The sequence below is a fragment of the Dreissena polymorpha genome, chromosome 2 (genome assembly GCF_020536995.1).
Source record: "Dreissena polymorpha isolate Duluth1 chromosome 2, UMN_Dpol_1.0, whole genome shotgun sequence".
NCBI classification, from domain to species: domain Eukaryota; kingdom Metazoa; phylum Mollusca; class Bivalvia; order Myida; family Dreissenidae; genus Dreissena; species Dreissena polymorpha.
In genome coordinates, this window is record NC_068356.1 from 124,487,074 (window position 1) to 124,512,296 (window position 25,223).

At 35.5% G+C, this 25,223-nt stretch overlaps 1 protein-coding gene and 1 long non-coding RNA gene across 2 annotated transcripts in view; one reads left to right on the forward strand and one right to left on the reverse strand.

Annotated features, from left to right (window-relative positions):
- The first annotated feature begins 4,619 nt into the window (after nt 1-4,619).
- Nucleotides 4,620-14,333, forward strand: LOC127868854 (peptidase inhibitor 15-A-like). The gene is made up of 6 exons (XM_052411003.1): nt 4,620-4,650; nt 5,315-5,491; nt 7,030-7,251; nt 11,520-11,638; nt 12,762-12,853; nt 14,016-14,333. The coding sequence occupies exons 2-6, from the start codon at nt 5,333-5,335 to the stop codon at nt 14,108-14,110; spliced, it is 687 nt and encodes a 228-aa protein (XP_052266963.1). The 5' UTR covers nt 4,620-4,650; nt 5,315-5,332; the 3' UTR covers nt 14,111-14,333.
- Nucleotides 14,334-17,214: 2,881 nt separating this feature from the next.
- The window catches only part of LOC127868868 (uncharacterized), a 9,298-nt gene continuing 1,289 nt past the window's right edge, over nt 17,215-25,223 (reverse strand). Inside the window, exons 3-4 of the long non-coding RNA XR_008044281.1 lie at nt 22,727-22,838; nt 17,215-21,349 (exon numbers count right to left, since the gene is read on the reverse strand). This is a non-coding gene — a long non-coding RNA (uncharacterized LOC127868868). The remainder of the gene's footprint in view (nt 21,350-22,726; nt 22,839-25,223) is intronic.

Consider the following 25,223-nt stretch of genomic DNA (forward strand, 5'->3'; position numbering starts at 1 on the left):
CAAGGAAATAAACGCATTCAAATATATTTATAATTCATCATATTTGCTTTCCTATGTGACTTGTCAAGAAGCGTCTCATGTACATGGACGACATCTCCAGGTAAATGTACATCACGTGTCGTACAGCATTTGACGTTCACTCGGCACACTTTGTTCACTAAAGAGTGCTCTACTAAAATGATTTTTAACAGTCTAAAAAATGGTTTGTATTTCTCAGCTGTCTTACGCGTATATTTCAATCATTGTTATACATGTTAATTATGCTATGTTTGAAACCAAATGCGATGGCATGTACTCTTTTACACTACATTTTGTGTCGACGTAGTTAAATTTGAACCTATATAATTTAGCTCGATTACATGTAAAGCCTAATGCTTATTGAAAAACTCTCGAGTCCGTATTCTGGGTAGAACCAGTTCTTGATGTCTTTTGGGGAGATTGAAAGAAGGCTCTCACAGGGAATCGCACTCGTGAACTCTCGGTCGCTAGACGGACACCATATCAACTACGCCACGGCGACTAGTTGTTTACTTAGTCGATTAGTCTTGATACGTTTACGGTCTCGTGTGTAAAGAATTGAATTAATAAATATTGACCTAATTAATTATATGACAGATGACAAGGAGGTGTTCTGTTTTCGGTCGATAAGGTTTCTTTAAAAAAACTATTTATGTACTGTTTACCTTCATAAGTATTTGTTGACTGTTAATTCGGCATTATACTGTCAACAGGAATCATCATCTTTACAAAGTAGTATTATCAAAAGGCTTCTTGGCACACATGTCTGTTTTTAATTTACGCTTGACAACCATTTCTCATTTTTTATCCCCGCGAAAAAAAAATCGGAGGGGATATAGTAATTGGTCCTGTCTGTGCGTCCGTCCGAAAATTTGTCCAGAGCATAACTCCAAATCTATTCAATGGCTTTACTTTAAACTTAGAATATAAACAGATGGCAACTAGGAGAAGTGCAATGACCAGGTACCATAACTCTATCTACCTCAGTTTTTGAATTATCTTCCTTTATTTAATTTCAAAGTAAATTTTTGTCCGGAACATAACTCTAAATCTACTGAAGGGATTTACTTGAAACCTGGAATATATACAACTGGCAAGTAGGCGAAGTGCAGTGACTAAGAACCATAACCCTATCTACCTTAGTTTTTGAATTATATCCTTTTAGTTAATTTCAAAGTAAATTGTTGTCCGGAGCATAACTCTAAATCTACTGAAGGGATTTACTTGAAACATGGAATATAAACAGATGGCAAGTAGGCAAAGTGCAGTGACTAAGAACCATAACTATATCTACTTTAGTTTTTTAATTATCTCCCTTTAGTTAATTTCAAAGTAAATTGTTGTCGGGAGCATAACTCTAAATCTACTGAAGGGATTTACTTGAAACTAGAAATCTACAGCATATTTCCAACACTATATAACTAATTGCTCCTTGAAATATAAATATAGGACACAGCTGCCATGTTTTACAAATATTATTCTACTCTCTAAAACAAATGTTGTCATACAAGCAAACACATTTCGGCGAGAATTTGGCACTGCTGTGACAAGCTCTTGTTAGAACTTTTTTCTATCGGACACCATTAACGTGACTATCGAGCACTTAAAAATCTGTTGTAGTCGTAAAATCGTTATGAATGAAATTAGCAACCCTATATGCTTGTATCGATAGCACTTACGTGAATTAAAATTTCCTTTGAAGTAGGCTGTTTTTTAAGGCGTTAGTTTGAATCCCACCAGAGTCGTCAATGAAAATAGTATTATTTTGTGCATCGTTTGATTTTTTCTTAACGATTCACAAATTCATTAATATAGCAGTGTTACTAGAAAATACCTGCTTGAGATTTTCGTTTTTGTTTTGTTTAAAAAAATGCAATTCAACGAAATCGGATCTAACCGTGTTTAAAGAAAAATCTTCTAAGTTTACCTCCTATTGGCCAATGTGTTGGTTATGCATGTGTGAACCTACTATCAAGTCAAAATGTGCCTGCCATTTTTGAAGGGATTTTACTAGCCCGATCAACTCAAAATTGTTAAGCCGATCCTCAAGATTTGTGCAGTGAAGACTCGATTCTCGATTATGCTTGCTACACAGAATCATTATCTCGATAAATTATTTCTCAAATTAAAAAGGAATCTTGCCAAGACATTTGAATGTGTTCTGCCTCTTAATGTCTTTATTGAAGATTAAAACAGGACTTCGTTTGCTATACAAAAACTTTAATTGAACATAAATTCGGCATTCGTAAACTTCAAATTGACTTTAATCTACAAGTACAGCCTTCCAAGTTTCATTCTAGTGTCTTCATGTGTTATGGAGGTATCTCCGTATCGAGTTTTGCAGACGGACTGACACACACAAAGACAGATATGACGGACGGCGGGTAAACCTATCAACTGGTGAAACTGGAATGGGGACTAAATAAGGTCTGAGTGTTTGAACATATGTGTCGTGTTCTGAGAAAACAGGGCTTAATTCATGTGCGTAAAGTGTCGTCCCAGATTAGCCTGTGCAGTCTGCACATGCTAATCAGGGACGACACTTTCCGCTTTAATGGTATTTTTAGTTTCAAGGAAGTCCCTCCTTACCGAAAATCAAGTTTAGGCGGAAAGTGTCGTCCCTGATTAGCCTGTGTGGACTACACAGGCTAATCTGGGACGACACTTTACGCACATGCATTATGACCAGGTTTCACAGAACACGACACATATATTAGCCTCATTCTGGGAAAACCGGGCTTAATGCATATCCTTTAAGTGTCGTCCAAGGTAAGCCTGAGAAGTCCACCCAGACTGATGAGGGATCACACTTTTCGCCTAGTTTGGATTTTCGTTGAGAATAGTCTTCGTTTAAACGAAAAACTACACAAAGTCGAAAGTATCGGCACTGATTAGCCTGTGCGGACGGCGCATGCTAATCTGGAACGACACTTTACGCACATGCATTAAGTTAAGTTTTCTCAGAGCTCGACTCATTAAAATGATCAGATAGTCACAGTATTACTCCTTAGATTGCCCTTACACTGAGAAAAAAATTTAATTTCGAAGATCAAATTGTAAATTGATAAATGATTACGCAAATGTGCTCTGTATTTGATCGAACTTTGGGAAATTACAAAGCCCACTGCTAGAATTTGATTGTTTTTTGAGGTCAGGGAACTAGACATGATCGATGAACCATTATTTACTTCTCTTTGACAGATGACAACGAACCAAAGAATATATCAATCTATAACGATATCCATTTTAATTAACGTTTTAATGTTAAAGGGCAATATAAACAGACAGTAAATCTATCAAGTGACCAATCACAAACCGCAAATTAAACACAAAATGTATGCATGTACATTATATAACATCATTAGCAATGGTTTGCATTACATAACCTCTATGTATATGTCTGCCTTCCGCTTTGAACGTTTCGTAATTATTTCCTTGATCGTCAACATCAATCATAATGCATGCGGAATGTTTACATTGTTTGAACAGTTATATATTTTACAGGAATATATATGTTTGCAATACACGTGTAAATATATTGCAAAACATGAGACAAGTTTGTGATTACATGTGTACTTTTTGGCATATTTCGGCGATTGTTTCAGGAAGCGGCTGTTCAATTTAAACATAAAACATTATAATAAATAAAAATAGGATATTTATTCACAATACAAACATACACATGTATGTAATTATTGCATGTGCATCACTATGAAGACGAATGGACTCTTTATTTTAAAGTTACCTTTTCACAAATGTTGGCATGTATTATCCCATTTATGCCTAGCGTCTAGAAAAAAGGCCTTGGCAAACAGCGAGAAGAATACAATTAACGAAAGGAAAAAGTAACTCTCAACTGGGCTCGAATCACTGACCCCTGCAGTAAAAGTCTAACGCAAAGACCACTCGGCCATCCGTGCTTATACAATGAGTGATGTATTTTATACTCTATATAAGCAATCCTCGTAGTGTTACAAAATATAACGACAACAACATAACTTTCCAAATTCTTAAATCGTTACGCTGTATATTTTCCAGGTTTTTAAATCGTCAAAAGATGCATATAATGGATATTTTAGAGCACGGTAAATGTTCAGAATTACCGTTTCCTCACATATATCATAACTACAAAAAAAATTGCGAATCTGAAACATTTTGATTAATTTTGTCAATTTACCAAAATGGCCCCTTTAATAGTTGCAATCGCATAAAAATAAACATTGATTGATTTAATCATTTTTCTTGGGTTGTAACTGGCACCATTAATTGACCGCAAAATAAGTTATCATATACAAAGTTTGTTTTCAATTTCACGGTGGCCAATTACTAAGAATCGTTTTATTTCTTCATCGATCAGGTGTTTTATTATGAAACGTCACTTTCAACGCCGAGGTCACAAATAAACAAGACGCGTGTACAAGGAAAACAATCGGCAAACACTCCCGAACTACCGACCAAGTTTTAGTGTCGGGTCACAAAAAAGACGCGCGCATGAACACAATCGCGATTCGTGAAAAATTACGAGGACATAGAGGGACGGGCTGAGATGAGATTATAAAAGGAACGCAGGTCCGTCAATGACAGTGGTATATTTAAGGTAACATTGTTGTGCTCGAGTCGGTTCTGATAATTGTGAGCTATTTCAATATATAATGTTTGCGTTTTATATGTGATTTGGTGTCAGTTGTTTATGGATTTTAGTGTGTTGGAGTATTGTTTATTTATTTGACTTAAAACGCATGTACTGTAAAGAATACTGTATAAACCATTTTCAATAACTTTCGTACATGAAACCAACCACAATTATAATGCATGCTCACTGTAACTAAAGATACACTTTCATTCATAAGAAATACCATGTTAACCTCATGTAAACATAACTATTTTTGTTTCCGTGAGATTGTCATTGACTTATTCACTAATGAATGATTTACCAAAACAGGAAAAAACTACTACTGATTTTTTTCTATAAAAATGTTTAGAATAATATTAAAAATACATATACAATAATAATAATAATAATAATAATAATAATTAATATAATAATAATAATAATAATAATAATAATAATAATAATAAAAACAATAATAATAACAATAATAATAAACACATATTATAATCGTTATTGTCATTTAGATTTATTTAACTGCATTTTAAATAATGTAAACATTATTTACATTAAAAATATTGAAAATGAAAAAAAAATCCTCCGTAATATTTAATAGTAACGCCTTTTTTTAAGAATACTAGCTTTAATTGCGGAAGAATGTTATTCCTCTACCCTCCACTTTTTCAGAATTTCAAAAAGCAAGCCATGAATACCGCAGACCTGTTCTTACGCAGCTACATTGTAGCAGCTCTCCTCCAGTGTTTCGCATGTGTACTAGTCGACATCCGGCCGTTCCAGAGGGCTATTCTACAGGCGCACAATTTCTACAGAAGCCAAGAACCCGCCGCTAACATGCGTGCTTTGGTAAAGTACATTTTACATAACTTTGTTTTTCTGCCAATGTATGCGTGCTTTGGTTATTTTTTAATTTGAGCGCTTCGGTTATGTGAAGATTTTAGTGTGTTGGTAATGTGTAAATTTGAGTGCTCTGGTAATGTGTAAATTTGAGTTCTATTGTAATGTGTAAATTTGAGTGGTCTGGTAATGTGTAAATTTGAGTGCTCTGGTAATGTGTAAATTTGAGTGCTCTGGTAATATGTAAATTTGAAGTCTCTGGTAATGTTAATTTTATAAATTTGAAGTATCTCGTAATGTGTAAATTTGAAGTATCTGGTAATGTGTAAATTTGAAGTCTCTGGTAATGTGTAGGTCTGCGTACAAGACGGAGATAAAGACTGCTAAGTAGTTTGGTAATGTTTAAATTTGTTTATGAATCGATTTGCATTCTTTGGTTATGTGCTACTCTGCGCACGTTTGGTATGTTTCGCCAGTTTTTTTGCTATTGTGATTTATTATTTTTACCGTTGAGAACTGATTGCATTAGAAATCGGAAGATTTGAGTGTTATTGGTAATGTGTCGGTGTTCGCATTTTAAATATGATTAGGTCTTCGTGCCATGGTAATGGATAGATACAAGTACAATTATAATATTTATATTTTTTTCTTTGATAATAGGCTGGTTTGAGTTATTTTGCATATTCAGGGTGCAGGATCAACGGGGTTTACACACGGGCTTTACAGAATGAAAACAAACCGTTTATAACTTTATTTAACTTTAAAATCGGTGCTTTAAGCTTTTCAATATCAAATTGAAAAGAAGAATATGGTCGAGCTGGTCACGGTTTTTGTAAGCATGTGTACCTTTGTTTATAATTATGTTGTTATTGTGTTCCTATTTTTTTCTTTTTGTCTCATTCGTCCAATATTAAGTATACTGAAACTTACTATTAGCCATTTACTCTGTATAAACAATTTTGTTATTTTATTAGGCTGATGTATTTTACTTCTACCTTCCAAAACTTTGCCTTATTAAGTCTGCAAACACAGCATTGGACTACCTAATTACCTGTATCTTGGCATACCCATCTTGTTAACCTTTACAATAAACTGTCATCATGGGGAGGGCCCTTCGGTGATATTGGTATAATTCTAGGCCCAATCCATTTGTATACATGTACTTCAAACTGTCTATTATATGCAATTGTTAGTAAATGAATGTGTATATACAATAAAATATTTTTAACCTAAATTAAACTGAAATCGGTGCAGACATTTTACGTTGCGTGCAGCATAACCGTGTATAAAAGTGGCTGAAAACATTGAATTTCTGGCCTATAACACAGACTTATTAAATAAAGTAATTCTGATGTTTTTTACATTGTCACAAGTCGCATAAAAACTGTTTTTATGCAGTAGTTAAAAATCTAAAGTAAAATAGTTTTTAAAAGTTCAGAATTGCACGCACGATTGTATTATCTAGATATACATTTGCATTATCTATATAATATTTATAGTACAAAAACTCGTATTCTAATCATTGATTTAGATAATCTTCTAAACAGATTTGGGACAACAACCTCGCTTTCCGAGCAGCGCAGTGGACCGAAACGTGTTTCTTCGAACATCAGCGGCGAGGCTTCGGAGAAAACCTATCCTACTTCACAAGCACCGGGCCGTCACTTCCGCCACGTACGGTTGTGCAGCGCTCCATCGGCCTCTGGGCGGCCGAGAGACCTCTTTGGGGTCGGGGTCCACAATGCGGGGCCGCTTGCCATTATACCCAGGTACGAATTTCGGCGGAAAATGTGATTATTGTTTAAAGTCGTGTTTAATGTTTTGATATATTGAACTGCTGTACACAACTACGGGCGCTAAAGAAATTAAAGTGATGAACTTTAGTATTACAAGGGAAGAATTTACTAACCATCTATTCATTGACGTTTTTATACCCTATACTACGCATGTGTATGAGCTAACGTATACTATTTCAGCTGAAAAGCAACCGCTCTAAGGTTATGTGATGTTTTCGCGTTGTAGTTTATCGATTTCAGTTGACGATCGCTCATAAATAAATGCGTTTCCTTCAATTCGATATTTTCGCTCGACATTTCATGAGCGAAATAATACAATAAACATATTTTTATGATATCGACATTAATGTAGCTGAAAGCTTAGTGTTTAAACTAGTGGCTAAAGTCAAGCATATATCAATCTGTTAAATGCTATTTATGACGTCATTATGTTCTACTTTGTGAACGCTAATTATCAACGGCACTAATGTCCACGTTGAATGTAACATAAAAACACAATAGTTATTATGTACTTCCTTATCCAGACTGGCCTATAACTTGTTCAACTTACTTGACAAGGTAGATCATTTACCTAACTATAGTACAAAACGGCTGATTGTTTTTTACTGGTATAGATCTTCTACGATAATCAAAATATAGCACGAAACTCGAGTCTTCCCTTTTCCCCCAACCGAACTTTTGTCTTCGCCATCTTCACGTGTGTTTGTTAAACACACTATCTTTTAGAGCGGGACTTGTTTACAGATTGTCGAAATTACCATATTTCCAACTTTTTGTCCAGGATTAAAAAAAAGAGAACAGTGTACATCATGAGGAGAGATTTCACTAATGACGTAGACTCATACAGAAAGTACATCAGGGAAAGAGATATCACTAATGACGTAGACTCATACAGAAAGTGCATCAGGGGGAGAGATATCACTAATGACGTAGACTCATACAGAAAGTACATCAGGGGTAGAGATATCACTAATGACGTTGACTCATACAGAAAGTACATCAGGGGAAGAGATTTCACTAATGACGTAGACTCATACAGAAAGTACATCAGGGGAAGAGATATCACTAATGACGTAGACTCATACAGAAAGTACATCAGGGGAAGAGATATCCCTAATGACGTAGACTCATACAGAAAGTACATCAGGGGAAGAGATATCACTAATGACGTAGACTCATACAGAAAGTACATCAGGGAAAGAGATATCACTTATGACGTAGACTCATACAGAAAGTACATCAGGGGGAGAGATATCACTAATGACGTAGACTCATACAGAAAGTACATCAGGGGGAGAGATATCACTAATGACGTAGACTCATACAGAATGTTCATCAGGGGGAGAGATATCACTAATGACGTAGACTCATACAGAAAGTACATCAGGGGAAGAGATATAACTTATGACATAGACTCATTCAGAAAGTATATCAGTGGGAGAGATATCACTAATGACGTAGACTCATACAGAAAGTACATTAGTGGGAGAGATATCACTAATGACGTAGACTCATGCAGAAAGTACATCAGGGGAAGAGATATCACTAATGACGTAGACTCATACAGAAAGTACATCAAGGGAAGAGATATCACTTATGACGTAGACTCATACAGAAAGTACATTAGTGGGAGAGATATCACTAATGACGTAGACTCATACAGAAAGTACATTAGTGGGAGAGATATCACTAATGACGTAGACTCATGCAGAAAGTACATCAGGGGAAGAGATATCACTAATGACGTAGACTCATACAGAAAGTACATCAGGTGAAGAGATATCACTTATGACGTAGACTCATACAGAAAGTACATTAGTGGGAGAGATATCACTAATGACGTAGACTCATGCAGAAAGTACATCAGGGGAAGAGATATCACTAATGACGTAGACTCATACAGAAAGTACATCAAGGGAAGAGATATCACTAATGACGTAGACTCATACAGAAAGTACATCAGGAGGAGAGATATCACTATTGACGTAGACTCATACAGAAAGTACATTAGGGGGAGAGATATCACTAATGACGTAGACTCTTACAGAAAGAACATCAGGTGAAGAGATATCACTAATGACGTAGACTCATACAGAAAGTACATCAGAGAGAGAGATATCGCTAATGACGTAGACTTAAACAGAAAGTACATCAGGGGAAGAGATATCACTAATGACGTAGACTCATACAGAAAGTAATTCAGGGAGAGAGATATCACTAATGACGTTGACTCATACAGAAAGTATATCAGGGAGAGAGATATCACTAATGACGTAGACTTATACAGAAAGTACATCAGGGGAAGAGATATCACTAATGACGTAGACTCATACAGAAAGTACATCAGGTGGAGAGATATCGCTAATGACGTAGACTTATACAGAAAGTACATCAGGGGAAGAGATATCACTAATGACGTAGACTCATACAGAAAGTAATTCAGGGAGAGAGATATCACTAATGACGTAGACTCATACAGAAAGTATATCAGAGAGAGAGATATCACTAATGACGTAGACTTATACAGAAAGTACATCAGGGGAAGAGATATCACTAATGACGTAGACTCATACAGAAAGTACATCAGGTGGAGAGATATCACTAATGACGTAGACTTATACAGAAAGTACATCAGGGGAAGATATACCACTAATGACGTAGACTTATACAGAAAGTACATCAGGGGAGGAGATATCACTAATGACGAAGACTCATACAGAAAGTAATTCAGGGAGAGAGATATTACTAATGACGTTGACTCATACAGAAAGTACATCAGGGGGAGAGATATCACTAATGACGTAGACTTATATAGAAAGTACATCAGGGGAAGAGATATCACTAATGACGTAGACTCATACAGAAAGTACATCAGGGGGAGAGATATCACTAATGACGTAGACTCATACAGAAAGTACATCAGGGGGAGAGATATCACTAATGACGTAGACTTATATAGAAAGTACATCAGGGGAAGAGATATCACTAATGACGTAGACTCATACAGAAAGTACATCAGGGGAAGAGATACCACTAATGACGTAGACTCATACAGAAAGTACATCAGGGGGAGAGATATCACTAATGACGTAGACTCATACAGAAAGTACATCAGGGGGAGAGATATCACTAATGACGTAGACTCATACAGAAAGTACATCAGGGGAAGAGATATCACTAATGACGTAGACTCATACAGAAAGTACATCAGGGGGAGAGATATCACTAATGACGTAGACTCATACAGAAAGTACATCAGGGGAAGAGATATCACTAATGACGTAGACTCATACAGAAAGTACATCAGGGGTAGAGATATCACTAATGACGTAGACTCATACAGAAAGTACATCAGGAGGAGAGATATCACTAATGACGTAGACTCATACAGAAAGTACATCATGTGGAGAGATATCACTAATGACGTAGACTCATACAGAAATTGAAATTTCGTTTTAGAATAATCATCAATGGGCACTTTTTTAATTATAATGCGTTACACACGTGAAACGATTGAATAATTTCGAATGCTTCTGTTGTTTTCTTCTTTGTATTTTGTGGCGATACGTGCATTGCTAATACAAAGTAAAAAGTGCGTCTTAACCCGTTTAAGCCTAGTGGACTCTCCCATCCTTCTAAATTGGATCAATTTATTTCCAAAATTATGAATGTCTAGTATATTTATTTCTATATTTAGAATATTTCTTTCAGAAATTCCTTTAAGCAAACAGCGCAGACCCAGATGAGATGCCGCATGATGCGGCGTCTCATCTGGGTCTACGCTGTTTGCCAAAGCCTTTTTTCTAGACGCTAGGCGTAAATGGGTTAAATTGTAGCAGTCAAGATGGCCGAATAGTAAAAGGTAAACACTTTTAAAGCCAAAGGTCAATAACTTTCTTTCTTAAATCTATTACTTGTTTTATACTGCATTTAAGGCATTTGAAAACGAACTTCGCGACATTTCAAAATCTATGAACAAGTCCCTTAAACGCGTCTTATACCTTTCCGCCCTCTTCCTTTAAATACAACAGAAAATGGACTTCGAGTTTACACCCTCATTGTTAAACCTTGAATCCAATATAAGTACATATAAATATATCCCAAGCATACTTAGAGCATATCATGCTAGATTTGGTTGCACATGATTTTCCTTTTATGTTGAGGTCCTTCCGCGCCGGATGTAATAAGCAAACTTATACTTCGTGTTTCTTGCATCGTTAAGACATGTGGAACTCTTTCAGCTGATCTGGGCAACCACGACCCGGGTAGGGTGCGCGCTGAGTTATTGCCCCTTGCTGCTGGTAGGCATGAGCCAGATGCAAAGGAACGCGATGTACTTTGCCTGCTTTTACTCGCCACCGTAAGTGAGGCCATTTTTGTATCGTTCCGATTCATATGAATGATGCGGCGTCTCATCTGGGTCTACGCTGTTTGCGCAAAGGAATTTCTGTTCTAGAAAAAAATCCTTGGCAAACAGCGTAGACCCAGATGAGACGCCGCATCATGCTTTTGTTTGCTTAAAGGAATTTCTGTAAGAAATACTCTAAATATAGAAATAAATATACTAGACATCCCTAATTTTGGAAATAAATTGATACAATTTAGAAGGATGGTAGTTTCCACAAGGCATAAATAGGTTAAAACACGCCAGTATAGTACGAAACATTTATAAGATAATAAGCGAACCTGTGTTCGATACTTAACCCATTTATGCCTAGTGGACTCTCCCATCCTTCTCAATTGCATCAATTTATTTCCAAAATTAGGGATGTCTAGTATATTTCTATATTTAGAATACTTCTTACAGAAATTCCTTTAAGCAAACAGCGCAGACCCTTATGAGACGCCGCATCATGGGTCTACGCTGTTTGCCAAGGCCTTTTTTCTAGACGCTAAGCATACATGGGTTAAATGAACATGTTTTCTTTTAGCAACACAAACTAAATTGTACATTTGCACAATAATTTCCAGTAATTTATAAGTTACCTTACGCTTCATAAACGCAGACGCGTGTTTAATTTCCCTTGCATAGATATATACTGAAGAGCGAGCGAGTCTGCTTTCTTCCCTGGAAAGATTCTTTAACAACTGTTTTCGACATAATATACCTAATAACAACACATTAAATTATTTTTTTTTAAATCTGCATCTTGCATCGAAACAATTTCGAGGGGAATATTTTCAAGTGCATAAGTAGATAAACAACCAAGATCTGTTTAGCCGACGTGTAACCACTACACCATGGTTTCGCTAGTAAACTTACATCAGCCAGCATTAGAGACTCGATCTGGGAGATCGACACTTTCCGCTTCACTGAATATTCGTGTTTTTTTAAACTAAAAATACCATGGGAAATGTCGTCGATTATTTGCCTGTGCGGAATGCACACGCTAATGAGGGACGACACTTTTCTCACATACCATTAAAGTCAAGTTCAAATAGAAAGAGGCTCAACTATTAGTTTTAACCTATGTGCTTCTCAGCGGTAACATCATCGGCCAACTACCCTTCATCCCGGGTCCGAGATGTTCCCTCTGTGAGCGTGGCATGGCCTGCGTCCGAGGACTGTGCTCTCGTAAGTATCGCGAGATGTGTAATTGTAAGTATTGCGCGATGTGTACTCATATCGCGAAATTGTATTGCTACTGGCGACTGTGTACTCGTAAGTATCGCGAGATTGTATTGCTGTGAACTCGTAAGTATCGCGAGATTGTATTGCTGTGAACTCATAAGTATCGCGAGATTATATTGCTGTAAACTCGTAAGTATCGCGAGCTTATATTGCTGTAAACTCGTAAGTATCGCGAGATTGTATTGCTGTATACCCGTAGTTATCGCGAGATTGTATTTTTGTGTACTCGAAAGTATCCCGAGATTGTGTTGCTGTGTACTCCTTAGTGTCGCGAGAATGTATAGTGTCCGAGGAATATGTACTTTAAAGAATAGCGAGAGTGTATTGCTATCAATGATGACTGCGTACTCGTAAGTATAACATGACTGTATTGCTATCAACCGAGAACTGTGTACGTAAGTATCGCGAGATTGAATTGCTATCAATGATGACTGTGTACTCGTAAGTATTGCATGACTGTATTGCTATCAACCGAGAACTGTGTACGTAAGTATCGCGATATTGTATTGCTATCAAGGATGACTGTGTACTCGTAGGTTTCACAAGATTGTATTACCATCGATAAGCACAGTGTACTCGCAAGTATTCCGACATTGTAATTCTTTCAACCGAGGACTGCGTTCTCGTTAGTATCCCGAGATTGTATTGCTGCAATCAATGCGCACTGTGTACTCGTAGGTATCCCAATTTAGTTTTGCTAACATTGCTGCTACACGTTTAATTTGAATGGAGATAATCGTGAGAAATTACAATCATCGTTGCCTTATTGTGTAAAAATGTCTAAAACAAATCATGTATCTCGGAACTTTGCATAGACTCAATGTTTTGGCAATATTTAAAGCTAGTTTGTTGCAAACATATAAGATGATTGGTTTTAATTTCAGACAAATGCTTTAAAGCATTTACTGATCGAACTCTTTATCGAATGCAATATTACAGCAGTAAACAAACTGTTCTCGTAATGACCTTCGAAAATATACCTTTTAATATATGTGTTAATCTACAACTTCACGTTTTTCTCCTTTTTTATCAATTAATTCTCGTGTTTTTATAGGCTTACATATTTATTTTTATTTACACTTTCGATTATTTAATGTCTTAACAGCAATGCCGTTTGCATTCCGACGAAGGCGCTCGGCTAAACTGTCAGCAAAGTCGGAGTTCCTCGGAATAGTTCGTGAAAGATCGGACGGGGTTTAAAACGTGAACTGGCTTAATGCGGACAGTGTAGCAAATTGTCTTTTTCGAGTACGAGCATCAAAATATGAAAATTTCCGATTAATCGTTGCTTGTTCTTGGTTGGTAACATTTGTCAAGTGTTTTCAATTTTTAAGAGTAAAAACTCGATTTATTGTGCGATTTTGTGTGTGCTTTAAACTAGACTGTATTATTCAACCTGCACAAATATATTTGTCGAAGAGTTGCTTTAATTGTTGTTTTTTGTATTCGATACCTGCCTGAATAAGAACTACACAGCTCTGTTCAAAATCGCCGTTTAACGAAAACTTCATATACCTGGTTTGCTATAGCACTACATAGATTGAATGCTGTTTACAGTTCAACACTTTACGGGACTGAAAAGTACGTACAAATCAAAAGCGATACAAATGTGTATTTATACTATGTCATAATACCAATACTTGAGCATACCCGAATATCATTTTGGTTAGTTCAATAACAGACTTGAACTAATAATGATACGATCCAGTATAGACGTTGCACCAAACTATATCAAATTAAATAGAGAAACGGGCGTCATAAACTTACTGCAATCTGCTGTTAGGGTTGCTTTGATTTTTGAAAGATTTTCTTTAATTAAAAAACTACATTCAGCGTCTGTATTTCCCTTAAAACAGTAGATTTATCCCGGAATTCGCAAGAGTTTAGAAAACCCATCTGTACAAAGAACGCTGATCCTTAATATCAACCAATAATAGCATATTTTTAAAGTAAAATTGGTTGAAATGGTGTGTGATTGAAAGGATTACAAATGGATCATCTTTATTTTTACCAGCAGGTTAATGAGGTTTTCCAATAGGTCGCTTTTCCGTGATACATATATTGACAAATGTTTGATTATCCTTATTTTAAAATTTTAGTTACATTTATTCTTTTAATATTGTCGTGTCCAAATTAAGACTGGAAATTCAAACACAACGAACAACTGCAGCTCTTCATTAATAGATGATATTATTTTCATACTTTCATAAATATATATATTCAGTACACACGCTAATTGTTTGCAAAGACAAAAATCAAGAGCGACTACTCCGGGCACAATCAAATTATCGGTTTCCTGAGTTGTAGACCTTTATCCCATTTTGAATGAATGCACGTGCAAACTTTGTTAGCATCGCTGTAGCGTCGATCTTTTCGGTTGTCAAATACCAAAATATTTCAATCAAATATGTCTATAAAGTAGTATAAATCGAGTATGGTTTTAAAGGATTAAATAGCTTCTCTGGACCAGCGTTTTATTTGCATCGATAATACAGTTCGTTTTAATGTGCTCCGTGAAAATGGTGTTTAATGCATAAAGCACAGGCTAATCAGGGACGACACTTTCCGTCTAAACTGCATTTTTACTAAGAAGATACTTTATTTTAACAAAAAAAAAATCAAGGTGGAAAGTGTCGTCCCTGATTAGTCTGTGCGGACAGCACATGCGAATCTAGGACGACACTTTACGCACATGCATTAAACCCCCATTAAACAGAGCACGGTCCTAACGATAATGGTACACATACTGTACAGGTAAGAACATGCCTGTTTATAAAGCTCGTGGCATAATTTGATTAAAAAAAAATATTTTATATACGAACGATGATACGGTTTGCTGAATTTACATAGCAGTAAATCAATACGGTGAAGCGTTGTAAATAAATTCATGAAACATATTTCTTCTTTATTCATCACGGAAAAAGTGGTGATAACGTACCTAAACCTACTAAACGCGTACAGTCATTATCCAAAAGTAGCTTTTAAATATATATAGTCACGCATAACTTTACTGGGAAATGATTTAGAAACGGAAGATTTTGCTTTTTTTTATTTGTTCAATAGAACATTTTTGTCACAATTCCGAAAATTAACGACAGGGTAAATTCCGAGATTTTTTCATCTGCAACCGTTTTATGCCTTGTATACATATACTAGCTTTATATATGGGGTTATTTTAGGCAATCTCCATGTTTACGAATTCTGAATAAGTAAATAGTAATTGAATCTGAAAAATGTAAATACCTTCTATTGGCAGTGGGTACATATAATTTCAAAGTAACATTTTAAATTGTTTCATACTAACAACGAGATAGTGAAATGAAACTTATAAATGTTACATATGCAATAAGTTAAATAACTATCTTGCTACCTTCTGGCGTCATCAGTGCAAATTGCGACTTTGTTCTGAGATATATCAATGCCGATAAGTCATAGTTGTGACAAATATCACTCAACGCCCCCTTTTGTTACATGAAAAAAAAAGTTTGTAAAACATATTACAAAATGTTGCAAATGGTCGAAACTTCAGCATTATTTAAGTTAGAACAATACAACTCAAACATTCACAACTTCGTAACATTTTGCATTATGCATACAGGTTTCAAATGTGCTTTTGAAAAACGTAGGAGTTCATAGTCTGAGAAGTTTGTGTCCACTAACAGAAAGACGCCAATGATCATGCCAGTTTAACACCAACTTCTTCCTTGAGGGGGTATAAATGCATGTACAGTAGCACGGAATACAACAGTGTTTCCAATATTTGTACAAGTTTTATGTACAAGAATGGACGTTTGACTCGAATACATTTGTTATTTTAAATTGTATACAAACTAAGCATGATGATTTTCTGGTATCAATGGTCAGGTGAGCTAATGTGAACAACATTTGTAGGAACAACAATGCCTTTCTGAGATTTCTTCAGACAATGTTTCAAAAGTCATAGGAAAGTCGCACTCTGAGAAAATGGGGTTAAACACTTGTGCGTAAAGTGTCGTCCAAGATCAGCCTGTGCATTCCGCACAGGCTTATCAGGGACGACACTTTCCGCTTTCATGATAATTTTCGCTTCAAGAAAGTTTCTTCCAAATTCCAGTACAGGCGGAAAGTGACGTCCCTGATTAGCCTGTGCAGAATACACAGGCTATTCTGAGACGACACTTTACGCACATGCATTTAACCCCCTTATCCCAGAGCACGGTCCATATATAAGATGATATGAGGGTTGCTCTAACGGTCGATTACAGCAATACCGTAAACAGAAAACATGACAGCTTCCATTTGTAGTTGTGTAAATTAAGCCAAACAAAGATACTACTATTTATTCTTATATAATATCAGTTCTTATGAAACTCTAGACATTTAAGTTTCATGAAATCCCCTGTGTAGGCAAGACATGGTTTTAATAAGAATAAATAAATTCACAAATTGCATCTGGAATATTAAACATCGACGTTGATGGTTTTGAACAAACACAATTAACTTACTTGATTTACTGGACAGGTTAATGTGCATACAGAAATTGTATTTAACCGATATCAACGTGGTTTCTTTTGTGTTAAAATAAATTAAGCAAAATTCAATTTAAAAAAAATATTTGGGACATTGGTCTTAAAGATTATGAGCATGCTTTTAAGATCGTAGTTTCGAATACACGCTTAAAGGAAATGTGCTGACAGATCAAAAAAATATTAATTTGTAGATTAAAACCATAACGGGTTTCTGAAGTATATCAATAAAGATCTATATAAGAGAGACAAAGGTTAGCCAAACGGGGATTCGAACGGGCGTCCTTCGGACCAACATGGAAATGCTGTTTCATGAAGTCGGATATCCGGACTGTCAATTTGCATCATGCATTTTGTTGTAATAATTTAAAAAAAAACTCAAATTTATTTAATTGTTTTCAATGATTTATAATTGTATGAAAATCAAATGATAATTGCTCTGAAACGAACAAGCATTTTCACTATATGTATCTTTCCTTAGTGTTATATCGCCCACTGGCGTGCAGTGGTTTAATCGCTTGTAAATATGTAACCAAACAAAACTGTTGTGTCCATCAGTGAAGAAATCCCTTTAATACAATTACTCTTGGGCTGTCAGAATGCCTTAATTACGTTTTTTATTGCTATGAAAGTGCACGTTTCTTCATAAGTCGTTATACGGCTATTGTCTATGATAAGACGCACTAATTTTGAATAGGGAATAGTGACATTGTAATAGAATGTTAGTTTCTTGTAAAGAACACACATGGGTAAGCACTGCGGATTTTTAGTCAGGATTTAATACACTTATTTCACATTTCCGAATTAAAGCATGGATTTAATGTCAACTATTTCATACACATAAAAAAAGCGTAAATTCTTAAAAAGAAAAAGACGTATACTTAACTGCGTTGGCGTCAGACGAAATATTGCACACATTTTAGATAATAAATAACATGTACTCTAACATAAGGCAGTAATTTATAAGCCTTGAATTCACATACATAACTTAAAACTGAAGCAAATGTTGATTTTATTCCGTAAAGTAACTAGAAACAAAGAAGCTTTTTTATTGGTCGATTACATTGAAGAACAGGAATGTCGGGGTATGGATGTACGGATATCGAGCGAAAGAAACTAAAATAACTTCGCTTATAGAGCGAGTATCCATACGCTATAATAAGTAATATTGTCTGCATTATAATTATACCTGACATACCAAAGGCAACATGTCAGCAGAGTTCAACATAATTTACTAAAACAGAAAATGGAAATTTTCCTATAAAAGGAAATGATGGTTGAAAAAAGCAACTGTAAAAGTATTGCAATATTGTTATGCTATATAAATACACAGAATACCGACTTAAACAATTGAATAAAATTGTACAGTCATCTACACGGAATGATCAAATACGAGAAATAATACTGCAACGATAACAACAAATGAAAGACTCAAACTGTTTTACACGTTTGGATAACGAGACCAAAACAACAGTAGAAAGAAAGCATATTATTAATAACAACTTGAAAATATATAACGATAACAAATGCATGTTTTAAGTTGACTTACACATACGAGCACACTAAGATAACTGTATGAACAGATGATCGTACGAATGTATACATTCAACATCATTATGCATGCTTTATTGCCGTTTAGTTTAAGTAACAATTTTTGTCATTTACGTATAGTTTAATTATATATATATCATAGTCTCAACATGAATAGGTTTAGTTAAATCTTTATTATATTGTTCAGCATGTATTAACATAATACCTCAGCCATAATTATTTCATAAATGGCATGTAAGTACCTAAATTTCTAACGGTGAGCTCGACTATTATATACATATTATAAATATAGTGATATTTATTTTAAAATTGTATGAAATTTTCATAAATTAAGATTTTTTGAGTGGCTTGCACTTATTAATTTCAATCCCATTAAAACAAGACTAATTTCATCGATAAACTGACTTCGTTGAGTACTTCAGGTTTTTGTGAAAACGATCGAAGTATAAATATTCCATCTGAAATATTTTTTGCTGACTTCTAATTAATCTTTGTTAATCTCTAGCTATGGCGTTATATTAAACCTTAAACATTTTACCCAGCATTAAATCAATGTTTGTTTTTTGCGTTATGAAAAGTCTAATTTGTCAGACCACAAGTCTCTTCTTAGCAAAATTCCAATTTAGGCGGAAAGTGTCGTCCCTGATTAGCCTGTGCAGACTGCACAGGCTTATCTGGGACGACACTTTACGCACATGCATTATGCACAGTTTTCTCAGAACACGACTCAAATGTTTATTGTCCGAACTAGTATTGCAAGAAGCACATACATTATGATATCTAGGAAAGCCATCAGTCCGCCAACACTACGCAGTTCCTATTCCTATCAGCAATATTTATTCGTATCGTATGGCACATAATCGATACATTGGATGATCTCGTATATCTCTGTCTTTGCCGTGCGTTTGTACTTGGAAATTATATAGGACTCCAAAATCCGTCGCCCCTCAGTTCCTGGTACTGAGTCACTACTGAGTTGTTTATTTGCGTTAGATTTGTTGAGCACAAAAATCGCATTGCAATTACGTTTGGAACAAATATTTATAACAATATGTATCAATACTGTTCGGTACGATTTTGTTCCTGTCATTCGAAGTTAAGCGGGATGTCTAAAATTGTACATATTTGTTTTTTTTTTCTGTTTAGCCAAAGAGCTCAGACGTGTGTGGTTTAAATTGCTTCCCCATGGCAATTGTTTCTAAATCAAATAATTCCAAAGAATGTTAAGTTTGTTTCTTACACTTGCTTTAGTGTTTCTCGCTGTTTTACACAAACATTATTTATCTTGTAGCACTTCTTTGCCATTTACACAAATTATTGTCGCAAAAGCCATATTTTGATCGGCCACATTAACAATCCGCACGCAGATATGTCTTTCCTTGCACGCCCATACAATTCAGCTATGCTGGTTACCGTTTAATCTCTGCGCGGAGGTTGCGACATAAAGCAACCGTCAGCTTTGTTTCAACTGCATAACTTCGTAAACATCTGTCGTTATGCATTGCAGTAGGTTCCATTCATATGCATGTATAGCTTCTTCAACAAGATTTTCTTAACCTTTCTTCCACCTCTTCTGTCCGTTTATAACGACATTTGCAATTTCGAAGCTTGGCAATTAATTGTTTGTGCATTAATCCAATGCTCTTGCGATCAGCTGCCTTATTCTTTTGCAAATGTCTATGGACTCGTTTGGTATATCCTTGTATGTTCTTCGGCTAAACACATTAAAAGTACAGTGTGGCTAGCTATAGTTCACTGAAGCACATGTACAAGTCTATTACGTTTTAACATTTTTTAAACACGAGCAATCCTGTGTAACATTATTACCGTAGTACAGCGAGCGCATGATTTGCATATATTATGTACATGTAGCATTCATTTTGATGATATCAATACAAAATGCATTTAAATTCAAATATGAGAAAAGGTATTCGCTACTGGTGCCTTATGTTACCGTGTCACAGTATTTGTCGGACAAATTAAAAGAAAGATGTTCCACCGGCTTAAACAATAATCGTTATACAACGAACCCTTTTTACTCGATATAAAATATTTGCGGATTTTCCTTTGGTGTGTATAGAATTTACGCTAATATGACATGGTGTCGCGATAACTTGTATCTGTATCGTTGGTTGTCACCGTGTTAAGAAGCATCACACTAGAGGTTGATACCTCAAACAGCAAACTCGATTAGTAAAATATCGTTAACACCTTCGTAGCACGTCATCCTTTTTGCATGTTCATGTATGTCATCAACATTAATGCAGATACATATACTACAACTAGGATGTAAAAACTCGAGATGCACTACAGCTGTACAAATGTAATTAACTAACTCCCCAGCCTATATTGTTCCATTCGGTTATTTCTTCGACGAATCACCCTGAAAAACATAAACTCTTTAGCAATAAACCTCCAAATATGCGGACAAAATCAAGAAATATATGCACCGGAATACGCGTTAAATGCAACTGATAATCATTTCGGTGTGTGTTTTTCCCGGATATTTTTTGGAATTACTAACAGCTGAATGATGACGTGTATATCCCAATTAACTGAATCATTTAATTTGATCAGAAATACATCGATCGATGAGGGAAAGCATAAACGTATTCAAATATGAACTATAGCCTATTGGTCTTTTTTTAGATTTATTTTTTTTGCGAATATCACCTTCATGCAAAACTGCTCATGAAGTAAAATGGAAACATTATTTTATTAACATGTCAACATGAAATCTTACATGTTTATATACACCTATAATAAACTTTGTATGCCGCACAAATGCTATATCCCTTTTCAAACGAATTTACTTATTTTAACTTCGTTGGAATAGTTTAATATAAACATTAGTATGTTGAATTTACGGCATTAATATTTCAAATTTAAAACAACGCTGTTTTCTAGCTTTAAACAGTGAGTTATCTATTATACTTTCGCACAATTTTGACACGTGTTTTTTTCTCGGGAGGTTGGCTGTATTTCCGTCAATTCGATAACAAATCAGCAAAGGGAATCGAATAATAATCTCAGTCTTGATTATGTTTTACAGAAAAACGAGTATTTCAATCTTTCAAAATTGCAAACTAATCGAAGATAGTGAGAACGCTACTATTTAAATACGATGACGTCAGGTCATGCCAACAATTAGACCAGCGATTCAATTCTGACAAAACACTACTTTGCGCAACGACAATATTTTATTTGGTGAAAACAATATCGAAAATTTATGCGAAACCTTGTTTTATAGATATCAAAAGCATTGTCATTGCAATAATGAGCGTACATTTCTTTGTTAACCGCAATTGTTTGTGTTAGCCCGTTCATATTATTCGTTTAAACTATCACTGTTGTTAGCAGGAAGATGTCCCTTTAGGTCAAATACAAATCTTTTAAATGAAAAAAACAACAACACGAAAATGTGTATGCGGTGGCATACCTGTTATTTCTTGATCATCCCTCGTAGTTACTTAAATGAATCTTGTTCTTGAAAATCTGGCTGTAATGCATGTGCGTAAAAAGTCACCGTAAATTAGCCTAAGCAGTCCACACAGGCTAACCAGGGACGATAGTTTCCGCCTAAACTGTAATTTTGATTAGAAGAGACTTCCTATAAACGAAGAAAAGACAATACACGCGGAAAGTGTCGTCCTTTATTAGCCTGTGCGGACTGTACAGAGTAATAAGGGACAACTCTTTACGCACATGCTTACAACCCAGTTTTCCCAGAACGAGGCTCACACATTGAGTACCAGCCTACCTCTGTGTAATGGTGGCCACAACAACGATCATTCCCAGACATGACAGAATGATGACTCCTATCAACCAGGTCGGAAAAGATTTGTCCTCAGGGCCGTGTCTTGGCTGGGGAACTTAAGAAGTGTAATCAAAACCATTTAAACGTTTGATATATAACCAGTGTGCAGGATCACGTGACTTTGTGGTGTTTCCAATAAAACGTAAATGGGTGTAAACACGCAGGTAATTGGTGCTATTTTCAAATTACGTTTAAGCACATGTTTTGATGAGACTTTTAATTAGTGCATGCAATGCATATTTGTATGCTGCGTATGGCAATGTGAAATGCATCACAATTATTTTACTAAATAAGCACGTGTCCTTGTTAAAAAATGCATTACTGCATTCCTTGTACACGGTTATGCTTTACACAACGTGACATTTATTCTGATACCTTAAAATATCGGCATTAACTGCAAGAAAAACTGTCTTTATGCACTGAAGATTAAGCAAATGTATTTCAAAACTTGAGTTATTTGCAAAAAAAAAAGTTATTTACGGCGTGTTAACACTCACTCCAGCCGGTGTGTAACCCCGTTGATTCTGCACCCTGTAATACTACCCACTGTTAAATCAGTTTGACCGTTGTGTAATATATTAGCACAATAATTTATTATTATATATGCAAATTCCAGTCAAAATTACTCATTTTTATGCATCCATAAAACATGATACTTCAAAGACTTTTAATAAAAATTGGTCCGTGCTCTGTGAAAAAGGGGGTTTAGCGCATGTGCGCAAAGTGTCGTCCCTGATTAGCCTTTGCAGTCCGCACAGGCTAATCAATGACGACACTTTCCGCATAAACAGGATTTTTTCTAAGAAAAGACTTTCTGTTAACGAAAAATACCATAGTAGCGGAAAGTTTCTCCCTGATAAGCCTGTGAGGACTTCACAGGCTTATCTGGGACGACATTTTACGTACATGCATTAAACCCCATTTTCAAAGAGCGCGGCTCATATGGTCGTCTAGCAGTGTGCTGATTTCAACATTTTAATGCTGTATACACACTCGCCTCTATCCTTGCGTAAAGAATAACAACGTTAATTGAATCATTTGAAAACAACTTGTGTTTTAATATACATAGTTTTAACTATAGTAAACATTCACTACGCTTTTTCTTCAATAAATTTTTTCATTTATTTATATGCGTTTGTCGTGTTCGTAAGTTTGCAATAATGATAAAAAGTTTGCTACCGCATTGTTCACAACAATTTTCTGTAGCATTTACCAAACCTATTGATCCGATGGTGTGCCTGTACATGCGTCAAAATTTCATAGCATTTGCATATAATAAACTGTGCTTACTCTGCTGACCAAATAACAGCCAGAAGATTATCCACGCAAAGCAATTTATGTATTGGTAAATGCGACAATGACGGCATTCTATCAATTCGCTACGGTGGCATAGAGGTGACATTCACTACTGCTACTACTACTACTACTACTACTACTACTTCTACTACTACAAAAAAGTAATAGTAGTAGTAGTAGTAGTAGTAGTAGTAGTAGTAATAGTAGTAGTAGTAGTAGTAGTAGTAGTAGTAGTAGTAGTAGTAGTAGTAGTAGTAGTAGTAGTAGTATAGTAGTAGTAGTAGTAGTAGTAATAGTAGTAGTAGTAGTAGTAGTAGTAGTAGTAGTAGTAGTAGTAGTAGTAGTAATAGTAGTAGTAGTAGTAGTAGTAGTAGTAGTAGTAGTAGTAGTAGTAGTAGCATTTTGTTTAATGCACTCTGCCTTAGTTTAATGCACCGCTCTTTTTTTAATTGTACGCCGCTTTTATTTAGTTTTGCACTCCTCTTTTTTTCTATCTCTTGGCCACGACATAGCTAACTCGTGGCCACAAGATAGAAAAAAGAGGAGAGCAATTTAAAAAAGAGAAGTGAATGTCCCCTCTATTCTACCGTAATTCGCACTACGTCGCTGCTCTTTTCTTCTCGAAGGAATCCGGAGCCTGAACTAAATGGGCCGTGCTCTGTGAAAAGGGGGTTCAGCTTTAAAGTATTAATGGTATTGTTTGAGTGCCCATGGACTAAGCTCTTCAGCCGATACAAGTGTACATTTCGCGAGATTATAAATGTGATTTGATATTTATATATGTACTTACACAACCGTAGATTAGTAGTAGTGTAAGCTGGTATAAGTGCATGAAGGATTTTTTTGTGGTTATTCACAGATTAGCGTATAAATGTTTTCGTTTTTAACTTTCATGAGGTTCAAACCAGTGAAAATTATCGGTAAGGTTCCAAGTTTTAAAGAGAGCACCAACTATGCCGGGTTCAACATTTGGCAAACTGCGTCATTATTTGATATGGTCACTGGCGAATTACAACTAATAATTTACATAAACAAATTATTATTCCCTATTGATTTTAGTCAACGCAATTGTTATTATTCTGACGACTCTATTAATCATGATGATAAATATCATGAATAGTGAGCAATACATGAATGTGGTGTC